The sequence below is a fragment of the Podarcis filfolensis genome (genome assembly GCF_964270895.1).
Source record: "Podarcis filfolensis genome assembly, chromosome: 7".
Classification (NCBI taxonomy): Eukaryota; Metazoa; Chordata; class Lepidosauria; order Squamata; family Lacertidae; genus Podarcis; species Podarcis filfolensis.
Genome location: NC_139603.1, coordinates 70,822,157 through 70,836,193, shown reverse-complemented (window position 1 = coordinate 70,836,193; position 14,037 = coordinate 70,822,157). Strand labels below are relative to the sequence as shown.

The 14,037-nt window shown below is 43.1% G+C and overlaps 1 protein-coding gene across 2 annotated transcripts in view; it reads left to right on the top strand.

Moving 5' to 3' along the window:
* LOC310766061 (nardilysin-like) overlaps nt 1–12,923 on the top strand; it is a 41,248-nt gene extending 28,325 nt beyond the window's left edge. The window contains exons 24-31 of one of the 2 annotated variants that reach the window (XR_014549938.1): nt 549–687; nt 2,047–2,094; nt 3,386–3,438; nt 4,703–4,786; nt 6,842–6,932; nt 8,359–8,447; nt 9,513–9,602; nt 12,706–12,923. Coding sequence is in view for 1 of the 2 variants with exons in the window: in XM_083621929.1 (XP_083478055.1) it covers nt 549–687; nt 2,047–2,094; nt 3,386–3,438; nt 4,703–4,786; nt 6,842–6,932; nt 8,359–8,475; nt 9,513–9,602; nt 12,706–12,900 (817 nt within the window). In the remaining variant the exon portion in view is untranslated. Of the gene's footprint in view, nt 1–548; nt 688–2,046; nt 2,095–3,385; nt 3,439–4,702; nt 4,787–6,841; nt 6,933–8,358; nt 8,476–9,512; nt 9,603–12,705 lie in introns of both variants that reach the window. The other variant, XM_083621929.1, reaches the window with a different exon arrangement.
* Nucleotides 12,924–14,037: the final 1,114 nt, after the last annotated feature.

Sequence of the window (14,037 nt, the reverse complement as noted above, 5' to 3'; positions counted from 1 at the left end):
CAGAACTTTCACAGTCATGCTTGAGTCATTTGTCCTCAAATCATACAATACTTGCTACTCATTTAATATTGGTCATCCTAGTCCACTCTCACACATCTGCCAATACACATGCATCATACGTTCCTCTTACTAAGAAGTAGCCTCAGACATTTCAACACACGTAAGTTGTACTCCACAAACAAACAAACAATACTTGAACAGGGGCACTCTTATTGCCATCCCATCAGGGTTGTGTCTCAACAGTGCTGGTCTCCAAACATCTATGTAGTAGTCAAGCCTAGCTGTTACCAGAGTATTGGTATTTTATATTTGGTGCAAGTTTGCTGAAGTTCAAGTAACTGTGAGGAGATAAAGGTCAGGAGGCAAACACTGGATATTTGTGGGAGCAGTCTACCACTTCAGGGTACACCTGGTGTGCATCGTATAGGTAGAAAGTACAAGTGGGAATATGAACGTATCTGTAATGATTGCTTCCTTCACAAATAGGTTCGTATTATGAAGATGAGAAACGGTGGCTCCTCTTTCATTTTGCCCCTCTCTCTTTTCAGAAAATTACAGTTTGTTCCTCTCATACACCCATGCCCTATTCAGTTCCGGGTGATAGAACTGCCAAACACTCACATTCTGTGTAAAGTGAAATCCCTTCATGCAGGCGATCCAAACTCTGATGTGACGGTCTACTATCAGGTATTGTAGACTCGGACCTATTACAGTGCATCCTGAGTGCTACTACTGAGAAGTAAGCTCCACTGAGTTCCATGGGACTTACTCCCCAGAAACTGTTAAAGGATTGCTGCCTTTATATTGGGTTTTGTATTCATTAGGGATGGTGGGGAATCCTGACTAGGAAAAGGATCAGAAATTGCTGGTGTTTGCTTATTTCTCCTATGTCCAGAATGGAAACCAGTCCAGCAAATAGGATCGATATTCACTTTCATAATTGATTCCATTTTCTCCTCATTTGCATTAGGTTTCTGTTGCATTTAAATACTGCCCCCATCATTTGCATATCTCATTTGGGGCCCTGCCTGAGCTGTGAGGTTCTGAAGTCCAGCCCCACTATTTGCTATTCTAAAACATAGCAGTGCCTAGCTAGACTTTGGGGCGGGGGTAGCAGCATATGACCACCATACTAATTTCAGGGATGTGGGAATACAAGGAGAATGGGGTAAGAAAAGGTGAGAGAGGGGGTGGCAGAAAAAGAAAAAAGGGTAGCAGAAAGGGAATGGGGTACCCCATCCATTTTTACTCTGGTCTCACCCACTACCAGGATGCAGCCCTGACCCCCACCCACTGATTAGCCCTCAAGGATTAACCCCCATCCTCTGACCTAGACAATTGCTATTTAACCCACATTCTCTTGCCTTAACTTAAAAAGGCAAGAAAATTAAAGGAGATGGTTTATCCATTAAATTTCAACCCTATTCCTTTCAAATCAATATAAGGTGGGGATGACTAGTTGCCCCACAAATAATTTCAAGAAGTGGGGCTGGCACTGCCAGGCACCTCTGCTCCTTCAAATTCTCACCCCACACCAAATTGTGTCCTAACAGGCATTCATGCCATAGAAAATCCATGGAGAATGTTCCAAGAAAGTAACTGTCAAGCTCTGTTTCTAGGAAACGTGGGTTTCTAGGAAAAGAGGCCCAGATACTTGACAGGAATTTTTCATTGAGGAGAATGTCATGACAAAGAAGCTTCTATGAAAAATAGATTGTCAGCCATGAGCAGCTGTCCCCCAGAATGCATTCAAAACCACACAGTTTGTGTGGGACAAAAGTCAAGTTCAGCTAGGTTGACTGGCAACTTTATGTGACAGGACTTCCTTAGCAAAAACGGGGGTATGTATGGTAAGGCTCCCTAAAGACAAGAAGTTAGAAAACTACTGATATTCTTCACTATTAAGTTTTCACTGTGGCAACTCAGAGACTTGAATGGAGCTCTCAGGTTCATAGAGAAATCAAAGACCCGTTAATGACTGTTTTATTCTCTGTCTCTATCTCTATCTCTCTGTCTCTCTCTCTCTCTCTCTCTCTCTTGCTTAAGACTGGTGCAAAGAATTTAAAAGACTACTCCCTCACAGAACTGCTTGTGGTAAGCTTTTCTTAATGTGTATCCGCAGGCTTTTGGTGTATCATTTGAATAGTGTGAAATATAAATGCAACACAAACAGGTGTATCATTCATATTAGTCACTGACGGACCTTGCCCACTGCACATTGGAATGCCCATTTTCTTCTTCCCCAGAATGCTGTCCAGTTGCTGATTATGTAAACACAATGTCCAAGGTTCAGGAACAAGCTAATGTAACGTGCAGTTTGTTCAGTAGGTCTGTTGAATTAGCAACATGGCAATGGGAGTTTTCGTTTAGTGGCAAGAAAAGAGGGATGTAATGTAAAGAACCTAGTTGCATTTTATGTGTTCTAGTTCTCCAGAGTCTGGATCATCTCCAGTCCAGGTTTTACACTAAGTTCACAAACTCTAGAGACTAGATCTGGAGTCAGTTGCAAAATATTAATAATAATAATAATAATAATAATAATAATAATAATAATAATACTGGTGTGGCACTGTGGTTTAAACCACAGAGCCTAGGACGTGCCGATCAGAAGGTCGGTGGTTCGAATCCCGCGACAGGGTGAGCTCCCGTTGCTCGGTCCCTGCTCCTGCCAACCTAGCAGTTAGAAAGCACGTCAAAGTGCAAGTAGATAAATAGGTACCGCTCCTGCGGAAAGGTAAACGGCATTTCCGTGCACTGCTCTGGTTCGCCAGAAGCAGATTAGTCATGCTGGCCACATGATCCGGAAGCTGTACGCCGGCTCCCTCGGCCAATAAAGCGAGATGAGCGCCGCAACCCCAGAGTCGTTCATGACTGGACCTAATGGTCAGGGGTCCCTTTACCTTTACCTTTACTTTTCACTTTTCTCATGTTTAATGTGTATTAAGAGTTTGTTCTCAGTGAAGTGGTTTGTTCACCATCTTTTGTGGTTTGGACACCATCCTACATAATACCATGTAGATGTTTGCCACAATAATCCAAGCCCTGATGGGATCCAGGGTACAACAGCTCCCCAGTTGAAGTCTTCCCTCCCTTCCCTTTTCCTTTATTGTACTTCACTGGGCTGCAGCATCATATGGCTGCCAAAGAGGAGGCGTGGCATAAAATATTGTGTGAACTCCTTGATGATGGAATCATTTCTTTTTAAATGCACCCTATTATACTCTCAAATGATGAGTGTCAGCCAAGGTAAGTTTTCAATACCTGGTAACTTTTTAAAAGGGGGTGGGAAGAGTCACACGTGTTGAGGTTTATTGTTTCTTGTATTTTGAATATTTGTTTCTGGGGTCAAAGAGAATATCCCTGCAAATATCATGTTCTGTTTTAGATGCATATGGAGGAGCCATGCTTTGACTTCTTGCGAACAAAGAATACCCTGGGGTGAGTTTGCCATCTGAAGAAAGGCTTTGCAGAAAATATCGCTTCATATACAAGAATTTCAGAGTACTTGATTTCTCTGAGTTCTTCCTGCTATTTAATAATAGATAGAAATATGGAATGTGTTTAAGTCAGGGGTCACCAAATTCTGTATTCTTGGAGGCCCCCTCATTCACCAGTCCAGACATGTCATAGGGAAGGGAGACAGTCAAAAATTCAAAACTCAGAGATGTTCAGCTCTATAATACAGCTGGTATCCCCTAACCCAGGGATGGTTAATGTGGTATCCAGCACATATTGTTGGACCCTAGCTTCCATCAGCCCCAGGGATAATGGGAGTTGTAGTCCAGCCCCAGGGAGTTAGAGATGACCCTATCATTCTATTATTCCAGCAATAAAGGTTTTACAGATATACACCATGTGTGCTTGTAAAGTCACTAATGAAGTGTAAATGAGCTTGCAAAAAAAGAAGCCCCAAATAAGAAAATCAGCAGTGGCCCTTTCCAAAATGCACATTAGGCAACAGTACAAGAAGACTTGGATGATATTGCATCCAAGAGCTCTGTGAGTAATGTCCTAGTCATTATCAGAGTAAACCCACTGAAATTTATGGAATAAAGTTACTCTAAATATGAGTAATGCTGGATATCATCTTCCAATGGATGACTCTGAGAGCTAACCCTTTATTACATCTAATTCAAATCTGGTATTAAAGAAATAGTAGTGGCAGGAGGAAGTTAAATAAAGATGCTTCAGGGGCCAACTCCAGCCCGTTCTAGGTTTTGTCAGCATGCGAAATTTCTCATGATCCCATTACCAAGAACCAGGGACCAAAACCTTTGAAGTCCTGCCTCTCCAGCTGTTCAGCAATTTCAGTTTTGGTGCAGACACAATGCAAACGCAAGATCCCCAAAACAGTTTAGTACATGGTGCCATGCTGTAGTCACAAATGTCACAACTGTTATGGTAAGGCGTACAGAATTAGCCCGGAAAAAGTACAACTCACGTAGTTAGAACAAATCTTGAAATGAGCCTTCCATTTAGGCAGCTGGCACATTGAAAGGCAGTAATGAAATCACTGGTTTAAAGCACTAATTCTAATGATGCAATCTGAACCATCTACCAAGTATTGCTTCCATGCACTTTAATTGAGCATGTGGGAGAACCGGTTTTGATGGATAGCTCCCATATACTAGTTAGTACTTGTTAATGATCAGAATAAAATGACTTGTGCTTGTGGAATGTTATTCTTTTCCTTTGATTTAAGCTACCATGTCTACCCTTCCACAAGAAATACATCTGGGATCCTGGGTTTCTCTGTTACCGTAACAACACAGGCAACCAAATATAAGTAAGTCGCCTATTAATATTTTTTCAAGAGTAGTTAAATTTAATATTCTTGTTTCCATCCTAGGGCTCTGAACATTCTAGGGCTCTGCATAGGCCTGCACTTTCCCAAAACAGCTATGACATGTTTAGAATATAAACTGCAGCCAAGGTGCATTGTATGTCCCATAATTCCCCATTAATAATGTTTCTACTGCTCTCTTCCAAAGCGCTTGAGAATCTTAGTGTCTTTTGCAAGATGCATTTGCTTATGTTTACATTATGTGTTTCCTTGTATAAGCTTTTCTACATGAATTGTCTGTGGCCTGGAGGCAGGTACAATTAATCACACTAAAAACTAAAGGAACAATGAGTTTGGCCAGGATATCTCAAGATTCGGCTGGCTGTGCCTATGCCAAAGAAATGGACAATGTCACAACAAAGTGACATTTGGGTCTGCCATCTTGATTCAAACTGGTGGTGAGCACCCAAACATCAACAACAAACACCACTTCAGGAGTCCTTGTGACAAGCTTGGTGGCGATATCGCGAGAGGTTGCCCAACCTATAGAAAACAAACAGACACACAAATCATTTTTCAAGACTGATAGAATGAAAACATCCTGGCTTGTTTGTTCAGATAGGTGATGGGAACAGTGAAATGGCTGCATGAGGAGACATCGGACTCATATGTGTCTTGGCTTATTAAGTTCAGGTGTTATTGGTCCAACGCAGCCATTGTGGTTAACGTAAGTCCAATTGCCTTAATAGCACATCGGACTTTAGCCGGATTGGGAGCTAATAAAGGTAGACTTTATAAGACTATATAGTTCATAAAATCCTTTATTTCATATGTTGCTTTGAAACAAATGTAGAAGAGCTCAGACTTAATGGTGTTGAATTAATAAGCAAATGTTGCCTCCCCTACCTCCAGTGACAGCAGCCTTCCATGGCATAGAAGGATCTTGAAAGGCAAAGTCTGAATCTAACCTAAAGGACCCAGTGTTTTTCGAGCAAAAAAGCTAGAAAAACGAAATCCTGGATTCCACAACCCCCCTGCTTGATTGCCTGTCCTGGTCTTATTGCAGCGTGTTAAAAACCAAGTTTCAGTTTCCAAATGTGTACAGCTGTCACCCCCAGAATTTAAAACACCTGTTTCTTCTATGTTCTGTAAATATGATTCTTAGATTTTAAAGTCTCAATTGAGTAGTTGTCATAATTAATCAATTAGCTGAACCAAGATCACCAGCCATCACTGTTGCTTTCTTTTTTTTTATGAAGCTCTTGCCTGTGAAAATATGTTCATTGCTGGTAATATAAAGAACCTGAGGATGTTTATATTCGGGCAGTGCATTTGAGATGAATCTTCAAGCAACAAATGAGTTCCCTATTGTTTGCTTGAGAGAAACTGTTATCTTAATTAACCAGCTGTAAAAGATTACCTTTGTTGAATGCAATACATTCCACATAAGTGCTACTATTATTTTTCATTTGAGGCCTGTCAGATTCAGTCTCCCCAGGCTTAGCAGGTGCATGATATACCAAAAGCTTCAGGACACTCTGGTTTCTTGTTGGTCCCTTTGCTTCCTTTTTGGGATGCTTGCTGCGGAATTCAATCTTTGTGAATTCCTATGTGAAATTTTATTTCCTCTAACAAAATGCATGCACCGCTTCCTAAAACAAAGGACCATACAGAAACTTCAGTTATTGAGTGGTATATAAATAACTTAATTAAATAAAGACACATTACATTTTTTTAAAAGCCATTAATATAAAAACAATGTTACCGACTAAAAAACTACATGTTAATATGGCATGCAAAAATTATGCACTTACGGAAAAGAAAATGTTACTAGTGGGCATGGAAAACATACAGTGAAGACAGTTAATTGCCTGCTATCAATGGGAAGGGAGTTCCCAAGAGTGGCACCTGCCATGCCCTCGATTTGTTGCAGAATGTACATATATCATGTGGCACGTGTAAAAGTGCCAGTTATGCAAATCTATGAGGCCATGTGGGACATAAGGGGTTAGGTCAATAACAACTAAACTTCTTCTTGATGCCCTTGATAACTTTTAGCACTGAATTTGTTGATAAAAAAATAGAAGAGTTCTTTGTGCACTTTGAAGAAAAACTCCGGAAATTAACTGAAGATGAGTTCTCTGCTCAGGTAAGACTTGTGGCTTGTTTTACGTTGTGCATTGCATCCAGACTGGTTTAGGCACCTGAGCATTTATCTTGGACATCTTGTGGGACATCTTCAAGAGAAGATAAGGCAAAGGAGTAAACCCTACGAAAATCTGGAGTGGAGTCCCTAAGACAGTTGGATGGCACCTTGTACACCTCCTTCCGGCAACTCCTGCAGCCAAGCTGGTGCCAAACGTATTGCTCTGATTTCCTTTGACCACATAAGTGAGGCCAAGGTGGGAGATTGTCGTCTGGGCAGCCCAGGACCTCTAAACACACATTGCCCAGGCTTGCACTCTAGGGGGGTCACTTCGGTGCTGCTAACATAGCAGTTTGACTTCACCCTCGGAGGCATACTCCATTGTCTCTCAAGACAGATGGATGCCAGCAACCAACAAAGGATCATATACACTACACTTGTCCCTTGCTTTGAATTATGGATCCAAGAGGTTGTCTGCTTGTCCTGTGCTTTCTATTCCTGGGTCCGAGCTGTTTTCCATTTCCCCACCACTTTCCCTTGGAAAGCCTGCTCTTTACCACTGAATTGGCGCAAACATCAATCTGCTGGATACCTGGTGTGGCGATCACACAGGGTCCCCGGATGTTTCACCATCTATTGATCCCTGTGCCACCACTTTATTTCTCACTCCCACCACCCAGGCCCTACCTGGTACAATACTGAGTCCAGTCAGGGTTAAACTGGAACATAAACTTCTGTTTATTTGTTGCAGTTCAACAAGCGTGTGGTTTCATAAACGGTATCCATCAATTACAAATGTGGGGTGCCTATCCAGACCTATAACTTCCACTACCTGCTCTCACTCACTAAACCACCTCTCAGATATTTACTTGTCTTCCTACCCCTAACTGTTCCTGACTCAGCTTATTTCACTACACTAACTCAACCTACCCACAAACTCTATCCCAATTCACTCCCACACCAACCAACTCCCAACGAACTCCTCCCTTTGCCCCTCCCAGAGCTGGTTTTATAGTCCCTCTGACTCCACCCCCAGGTCCTGATTGGGTAACCTGTTTAACTATTTCACCTCCAGCACTCTCATATGTTAACGTCACACCTGGTTTGCTCTAATTCAGTGCTAAAGTGTAGGTTTTCCTGGGGGAAAGCACTGAGACAAGCGGAAGAATGGACAAGCTCAGCTATAAAGGTCAAATAGATTGCTGCCACACCATAATTTTGCTGTTGCTCTGTGCCTATCCATTGCTGCATGGAGGCACAGATTTTGCTTGCCTGTTCATTGGATCAGAGCATAAAAAGGAGTGCACGCCTTGGAACGAGAAACAAACATTCATGGCAACGTGCAAGTTTTGCTTTGTGTCGTACAGTTTTTGGAAGCAGAACTTTGTCAAAAGCAGAGACATTCCTACAGGAGCCGCATGTTTTACAGGTCTCAGCTCTCATAAAGCTTAAGCAAACTGACGATGCCCATCTTGGGGAAGAGGTGGACAGGAACTGGAACGAAGTGCTTACTCAGCAGTACGTGTTTGACAGACTTGCCCGAGAGGTAGTAAATAGTAAAACGCTACCCGTCTTCGTCTCTTGTTAATTGTTTGTTGTGATCGTTAAGTGGCTTTGCTCCTGGTTCATAAAATGGAGGGGGGGTGGTTTATTGCCTTCGTGGGACTGGGCTGACTGTGTGTGATTGCCTACATGGTGCTGACAAGGCCAAAAGGAGAGACCTGAGATCTAGGTTTCCTAATTGAATTATGTTCTTGCAAAACAAAGCAAAAAAATTAACGTACAGCTCTTCACAAGTGAAAATGAACAGCTCGTTTACCACTTGAATGTTCTCTCTGTTTGTCATATGTGAGGCAGCTCTGCCTTGAGATCTTCAAGATCCCAAAATGTGGCTACAGGAGAAAATTTCTTAAATTGGTGTCAGATTTTCTCTCACTTGTAGGAATCAACATCTAGCTTGCCTCCAATCTGCCCCAAGCTGGGGTGACTGTTCTGCTAAGCTTGCTAATGTGAGTTTATACACTGTGACGAGTGTGCGGGGCTGTTAGAACAGTTGCACTGGGCGGATTCCAAAATAAGAATCCCTGTAAACAGCTGAACTGATGTGTAGCATATCCCTTATATTTTTCTTAATACATCCAGATCAAGCCTTTCAATTGGCAGTCGTTCTAAGTCAGTGGGCATAGGACTGCAAGATAAACTATCCCATATAAGATGGTTCAAGGTTTATCTCTGCTTTGGGGAAAGGGAGAAGAAACTATGGAGGGATTTATGTAATGGTGCTCATTTATAATGCTCATACACCAAACACTCCTCCTAGGGCAATATCTGCATTTTGTTTTAGGTCTATATCAGGGGTGGGTAACCTCAGTTCCAGGGGCCAAAATGTGGTCCTCTGGGTCTCTCTGTCTTGCCCTTCCCAGCCAAGCTAAGCCTCCTCCTTGGCCACAGTCCTACTTTGCACCCTTCTTGAGAGTTTTTGCCTGTCTGGTATGTGTCTGATAATGCCTCTTACTTGCTAGATGGAGGACACAAAGAAGTGTGTATCTGTCCTAAGAAGCTCTCTTTCTTTGTGGCTTATAGATTGTAGCCCTGAAGAGCTTTAGAAAATCCCATTTGCTTGACTGGTTCCTAGGATTCAGGGGCAAGAACAAACGAGTGCTGAGCACCCACGTGAGTATACCTGAAATCAGAGTATTTGTGCTCTCTCTCAGATATGTAACATATGGGAGTATCAATGGATGCTTAATATGTATATATTTAGCTCAGGGATGGGGAACTGAAGTCCGGGGGGGGGGGAGGTCAAACACTTCTCTGTCTGCCCCTTGAAGTCCTCCCCCCACAGGCCTCATTTCTCACTCAAACCTGTTACATGTCTTCTTTGAATGCTTTGGAATACCTAGAATGTGGCCTTACCTAGTTGGAGAGTCATTTGTGTATTTGAGTGCTTATAGAAACCCCTGGCTTTTGCATGGCTGGAATGTAGCTTACTATAAAATGGTAAGAGCAACATCCATTGTCCCTCTCTTGCTTTTGCCTATAGATGGATAGTAGCAGTGGCATTCTAGTCCCTTATTAGACCTTGGCCCTTGAGTCCAGGCTTCCCTCAATACCTTATTGTGTGCTACTGGTTTACAGAGAGCAGTAGGAAGGGTCTCCTTTTATTTACTTGTCTGTGTCATTCAAAGCCAGCACAGGGGACAATGCCCTAACCCAGGATAGCCAACAGGTGCCTTGCAGATGTTGCTAGACTACAACTTCCATCATCCTTAACCATCAGCCAAGTACCACATCAGCTTCCCCTGTCTAATCTAAAATCCTCCAGATCTAGGACACATTCATGAATTGAAAATGTGTATTTGTGGGAAAAAACAGCAAGAGCAACATGTTTGGTAAAGAACTAACAAATAGCAGTTATGATAACTGACATCCCTCTTTATCACCTGTCCTAACTCCCCATCTTTTTACCTGCATCTTCATTGTCTCTGATAACTCTCCATCTTCTTCCCACTCTTCCTTCAACTTTGTCCAACTATCTAGCTCCCTAACTGACATTGTCAGGCAAAGTCTTGGTCCGCCTGTCACTCAGTCACCATCCACCATTCCATCACTCTCCCCTGCTGTCAATCCTTCTCTCACACATTCTTCTGTTACACTAAGAATGAAACATCTGCTAACCACTTAACGGCAGAACCTGTAATTCTAGACTTATGGAATCTTGCCCCTTTGTAGCTTTCAGCCTCTGGCATGGCGACCTGGAAGCATCATTATGAGATGTACTTCCTGTTCTCTTGCACAATTTCACACTTACGCTTCGTGTTCTTTATGCTTTGTTTTGTAATATCAGAAGAAGAAGAACTTGCACATTTCCCTTGTGGGGAGGACGCATGTCTCCCTGCCTGTGGAAGCATGGGGAGATTAGTACTGTAGGTTCTGCTTTGGATATTTAAAAGAAAAGAAATTGCAACTCATCAACACAGACACACACCACACTAAAATTCACCACTCTGGGACATAAGAAAATCCCTTATGCCAAGTCAGACCCTTGATCCATCTAGCTCAGCATTGTTGACACTGGCTGGCAGCAGCCCTTTAGGATTTTAAACAGGAGCCTCTCCCAGCCCTGCCTGGAGATGCCAAAGATTCTTCTGCATGGAAAGCAGGTATCCTGTCTCTGAGCTATGACGCATACGCCACGCTCACACACACAAATAAAAATCAACAAATATTCCATACTACCTACTCAAAATCCTTATGTTTGCAGTCAGAGCTGTACAACACTGATTTGGTTATTTTTGAGATTTGATCAATGTTTCTTCCATTTCATGACCTTTGGCTTTCTTAAAAACCACAGTCATCTGAACTCATTAAGGAAATGCTCCTTACTTTTACAGGTTTGTTATCTTCTCAGCTGTTTGTTTGTTTCATGGGGGTTTAATTGGCTTAAATCCAAACAAAAGTGATGAGATCTTCATTTTTCTCTCAGTAAGGTCTGCAGTGTATTAGAAGTCAATCTCAAATATTAAAGTTCCTACATTTAACATGCTATTTCAAGGTTTGCCAAGTGGTTCCCTCTAGATGTTGCCAGACTTCACCTCCCATTAAAAAGCACTGAGATAGCTCAGTTGGTAGAGCTGATAGTGCCAAGGTTGCAGGTTCAATCCCTGTATGGGACAGCTGCATATTCCTGTGTTGCAGAGGGTTGGACTAGATGATTCTCAGGGTCCCTTCCAACTCTACAGTTCTATGATTAGCTCCAGCCCGTGTGGCCAGCGTAGAGGGACAACTGGACATGTAGATGAGCCACACCTGGAGGGCACAATTTTGACTATTAGGGTTCTACATTACAGTGGTACCTCTGGTTGCAAACAGGATCCATTCCGGAGCCCCGTTCACAACATGAGCAGAATGCAACCTGCATCTGCGCGTGCGTGGGTCGTGATTTGCTGCTTCTGCGCATGCGCGTGATGTCATTTTGAGCGTCTGCACATGCACAAGCGGTGAAACCCGGAAGTAACCCTTTCCGGTACTTCCAGGTCACCACGGGACACAACCTGAAAAGATTTAAGCCGAAGCGTCTTTAACCCGAGGTATGACTGTACTAGATAAAGTTTGCAGGTGGAGTTTGTTTTAGGGATTTTGCACTGTGCTGCTTGCCATCTGAAGTGAAATCCGATACATTCATCTCCAAATTGACTTCAAGCACCCAATATTACCCAAGCAGCAACTTTCTGTTTACAGTGGTACCTTGGGTTAAGTAATTCGCTCCGGAGGTCCGTTCTTAACCTGAAACTGTTCTTAACCTGAAGCACCACTTTAGCTAATGGGGCCTCCTGCTGCTGCTGTGCTGCCGGAGCACAATTTCTGTTCTCATCCTGAAGCAAAGTTCTTAACCCGAGGTACTATTTCTGGGTTAGCGGAGTCTGTAACCTGAAGCGTCTGGAACCTGAAGCGTATGTAACCTGAGGTATAAGATAATGTGCAACGCTGCTTGCCAAAACAAACCTATGCCACCATCTCCCCTGCAAGCTTGCTGTCTGCTTACTGAATTTGTACAGCAGGAAAACATTTTGCAGTAACCCAGATGTTTGTGCCAAGTTTGTCATATGCAAAAGCGTGCCTACAGTTAGTTCACGTATCATCGGTTGATAGGAAACCTGTCAGAAATGACATAATTAACATGATGTCGGGATTATGCTTGCAGGAGACCAGACTCTGAACTTTTAGACCCCAGGTGTTTGCTGCTTTGGTAACTGCTTGGCCTTTGAATTCACAGGTGGTTGGCTATGGCAAACAGGAAGGAAACACGGATTTCTCACGCACCTACAGCGTTCAGGGGACTTTCTTTGGCAAAACAGCTGAACTAACATTCCTCCCCTCCTCCCCTCTGCTGAATCTCCCTTCTGTTATGGACATACGGGCCTTCACCTCAACGCTTAACGTTCTTCCTTACCACAAGATACTAAAATAAACCATCATCAGCTTTAGCCTCAAGGTTGCATATGTATCGTGCTTTCATGGTGCTGCACCTGTGCTCTCCACATTCTGCTGAAACCAGATCATTAGCTGTGCTGGCTAAAAATGATGGGAGATGGAAGTCCATCAACATCTGGAAGTCCACCAACATCTGGAAGTCCACCTTTGCCATATTGTCTCTTATTTTGTCTCCACCTTGTTCAGTATGCAGAGCGTTTTGTGGGGGGAAGTGTGAAAAGGGCTCAGGTAGCAAAATGACTGGGAAATCTCTGAGTAAACTCTAAGAACAGCACAGTGCCCCCAGTACGGGCAACACCCAATGTACACACATCCAACTGACGCGCAGCCAGGCACACACACATCATGCTGAACCAGGAAGTGACTTTAAAAATATAAGGGGGGGGGGGAGTCATGAAAACAGAAATCCCATGAACCTTTGCAAATACAATCCCAGGAGCCCTTGCACTGACCATTGAGGCCTGTGGAGAATTGGGAGTTTGAAAGGAGCGATTCTGGCGGAGTTTGATGTCTGGTAAGTTGAAATATACTCGAAGTCGAGAGTGGATTTCATGCTCTTTATTCAGCTCATAGTGGTGAGGAGGAATGGAAGTTCCCCCAGAATGTCTGCTTTATATACATTATTTACACAATGGGCCCCATGTGATTGGCTAATTCCGGGATTCACCTGTAGGCCAATATGGTTGCAGATTCACTTCCACCTGGAGCTGGATTGGGTGGCTCCTGTGGACCAATCAGACTGCTTTATTCTGGACCCTATTGTTCTAGGACCAATCAGACTGCTGCATTCTGAATCCTATTGTTCTAGGACCGATCAGACTGCTGCCTTTTGGATCCTATTCAACTCAATACATAACACAGTGCTGCTGGTATTTTTAAAGAGTTTTCCAAGGCTTTCCAGAGGTTTAGAAGGTGTTTGCAGATTTTTCCAATAGTGTTTCAAATGTACACGATTTCACTTGGAACTTGCCTTGGGACTCAACCCCCATGTAAATGGGGAGTTGCCTGCATTTCCATATAGAATGCTTTGAGGACCTTCTCTGAATATATTACCTTCTTCTCGGTGGTGACCCCCTTGCTGTCGAATGCTCTTGACAAGGTTGTTTATCTACCC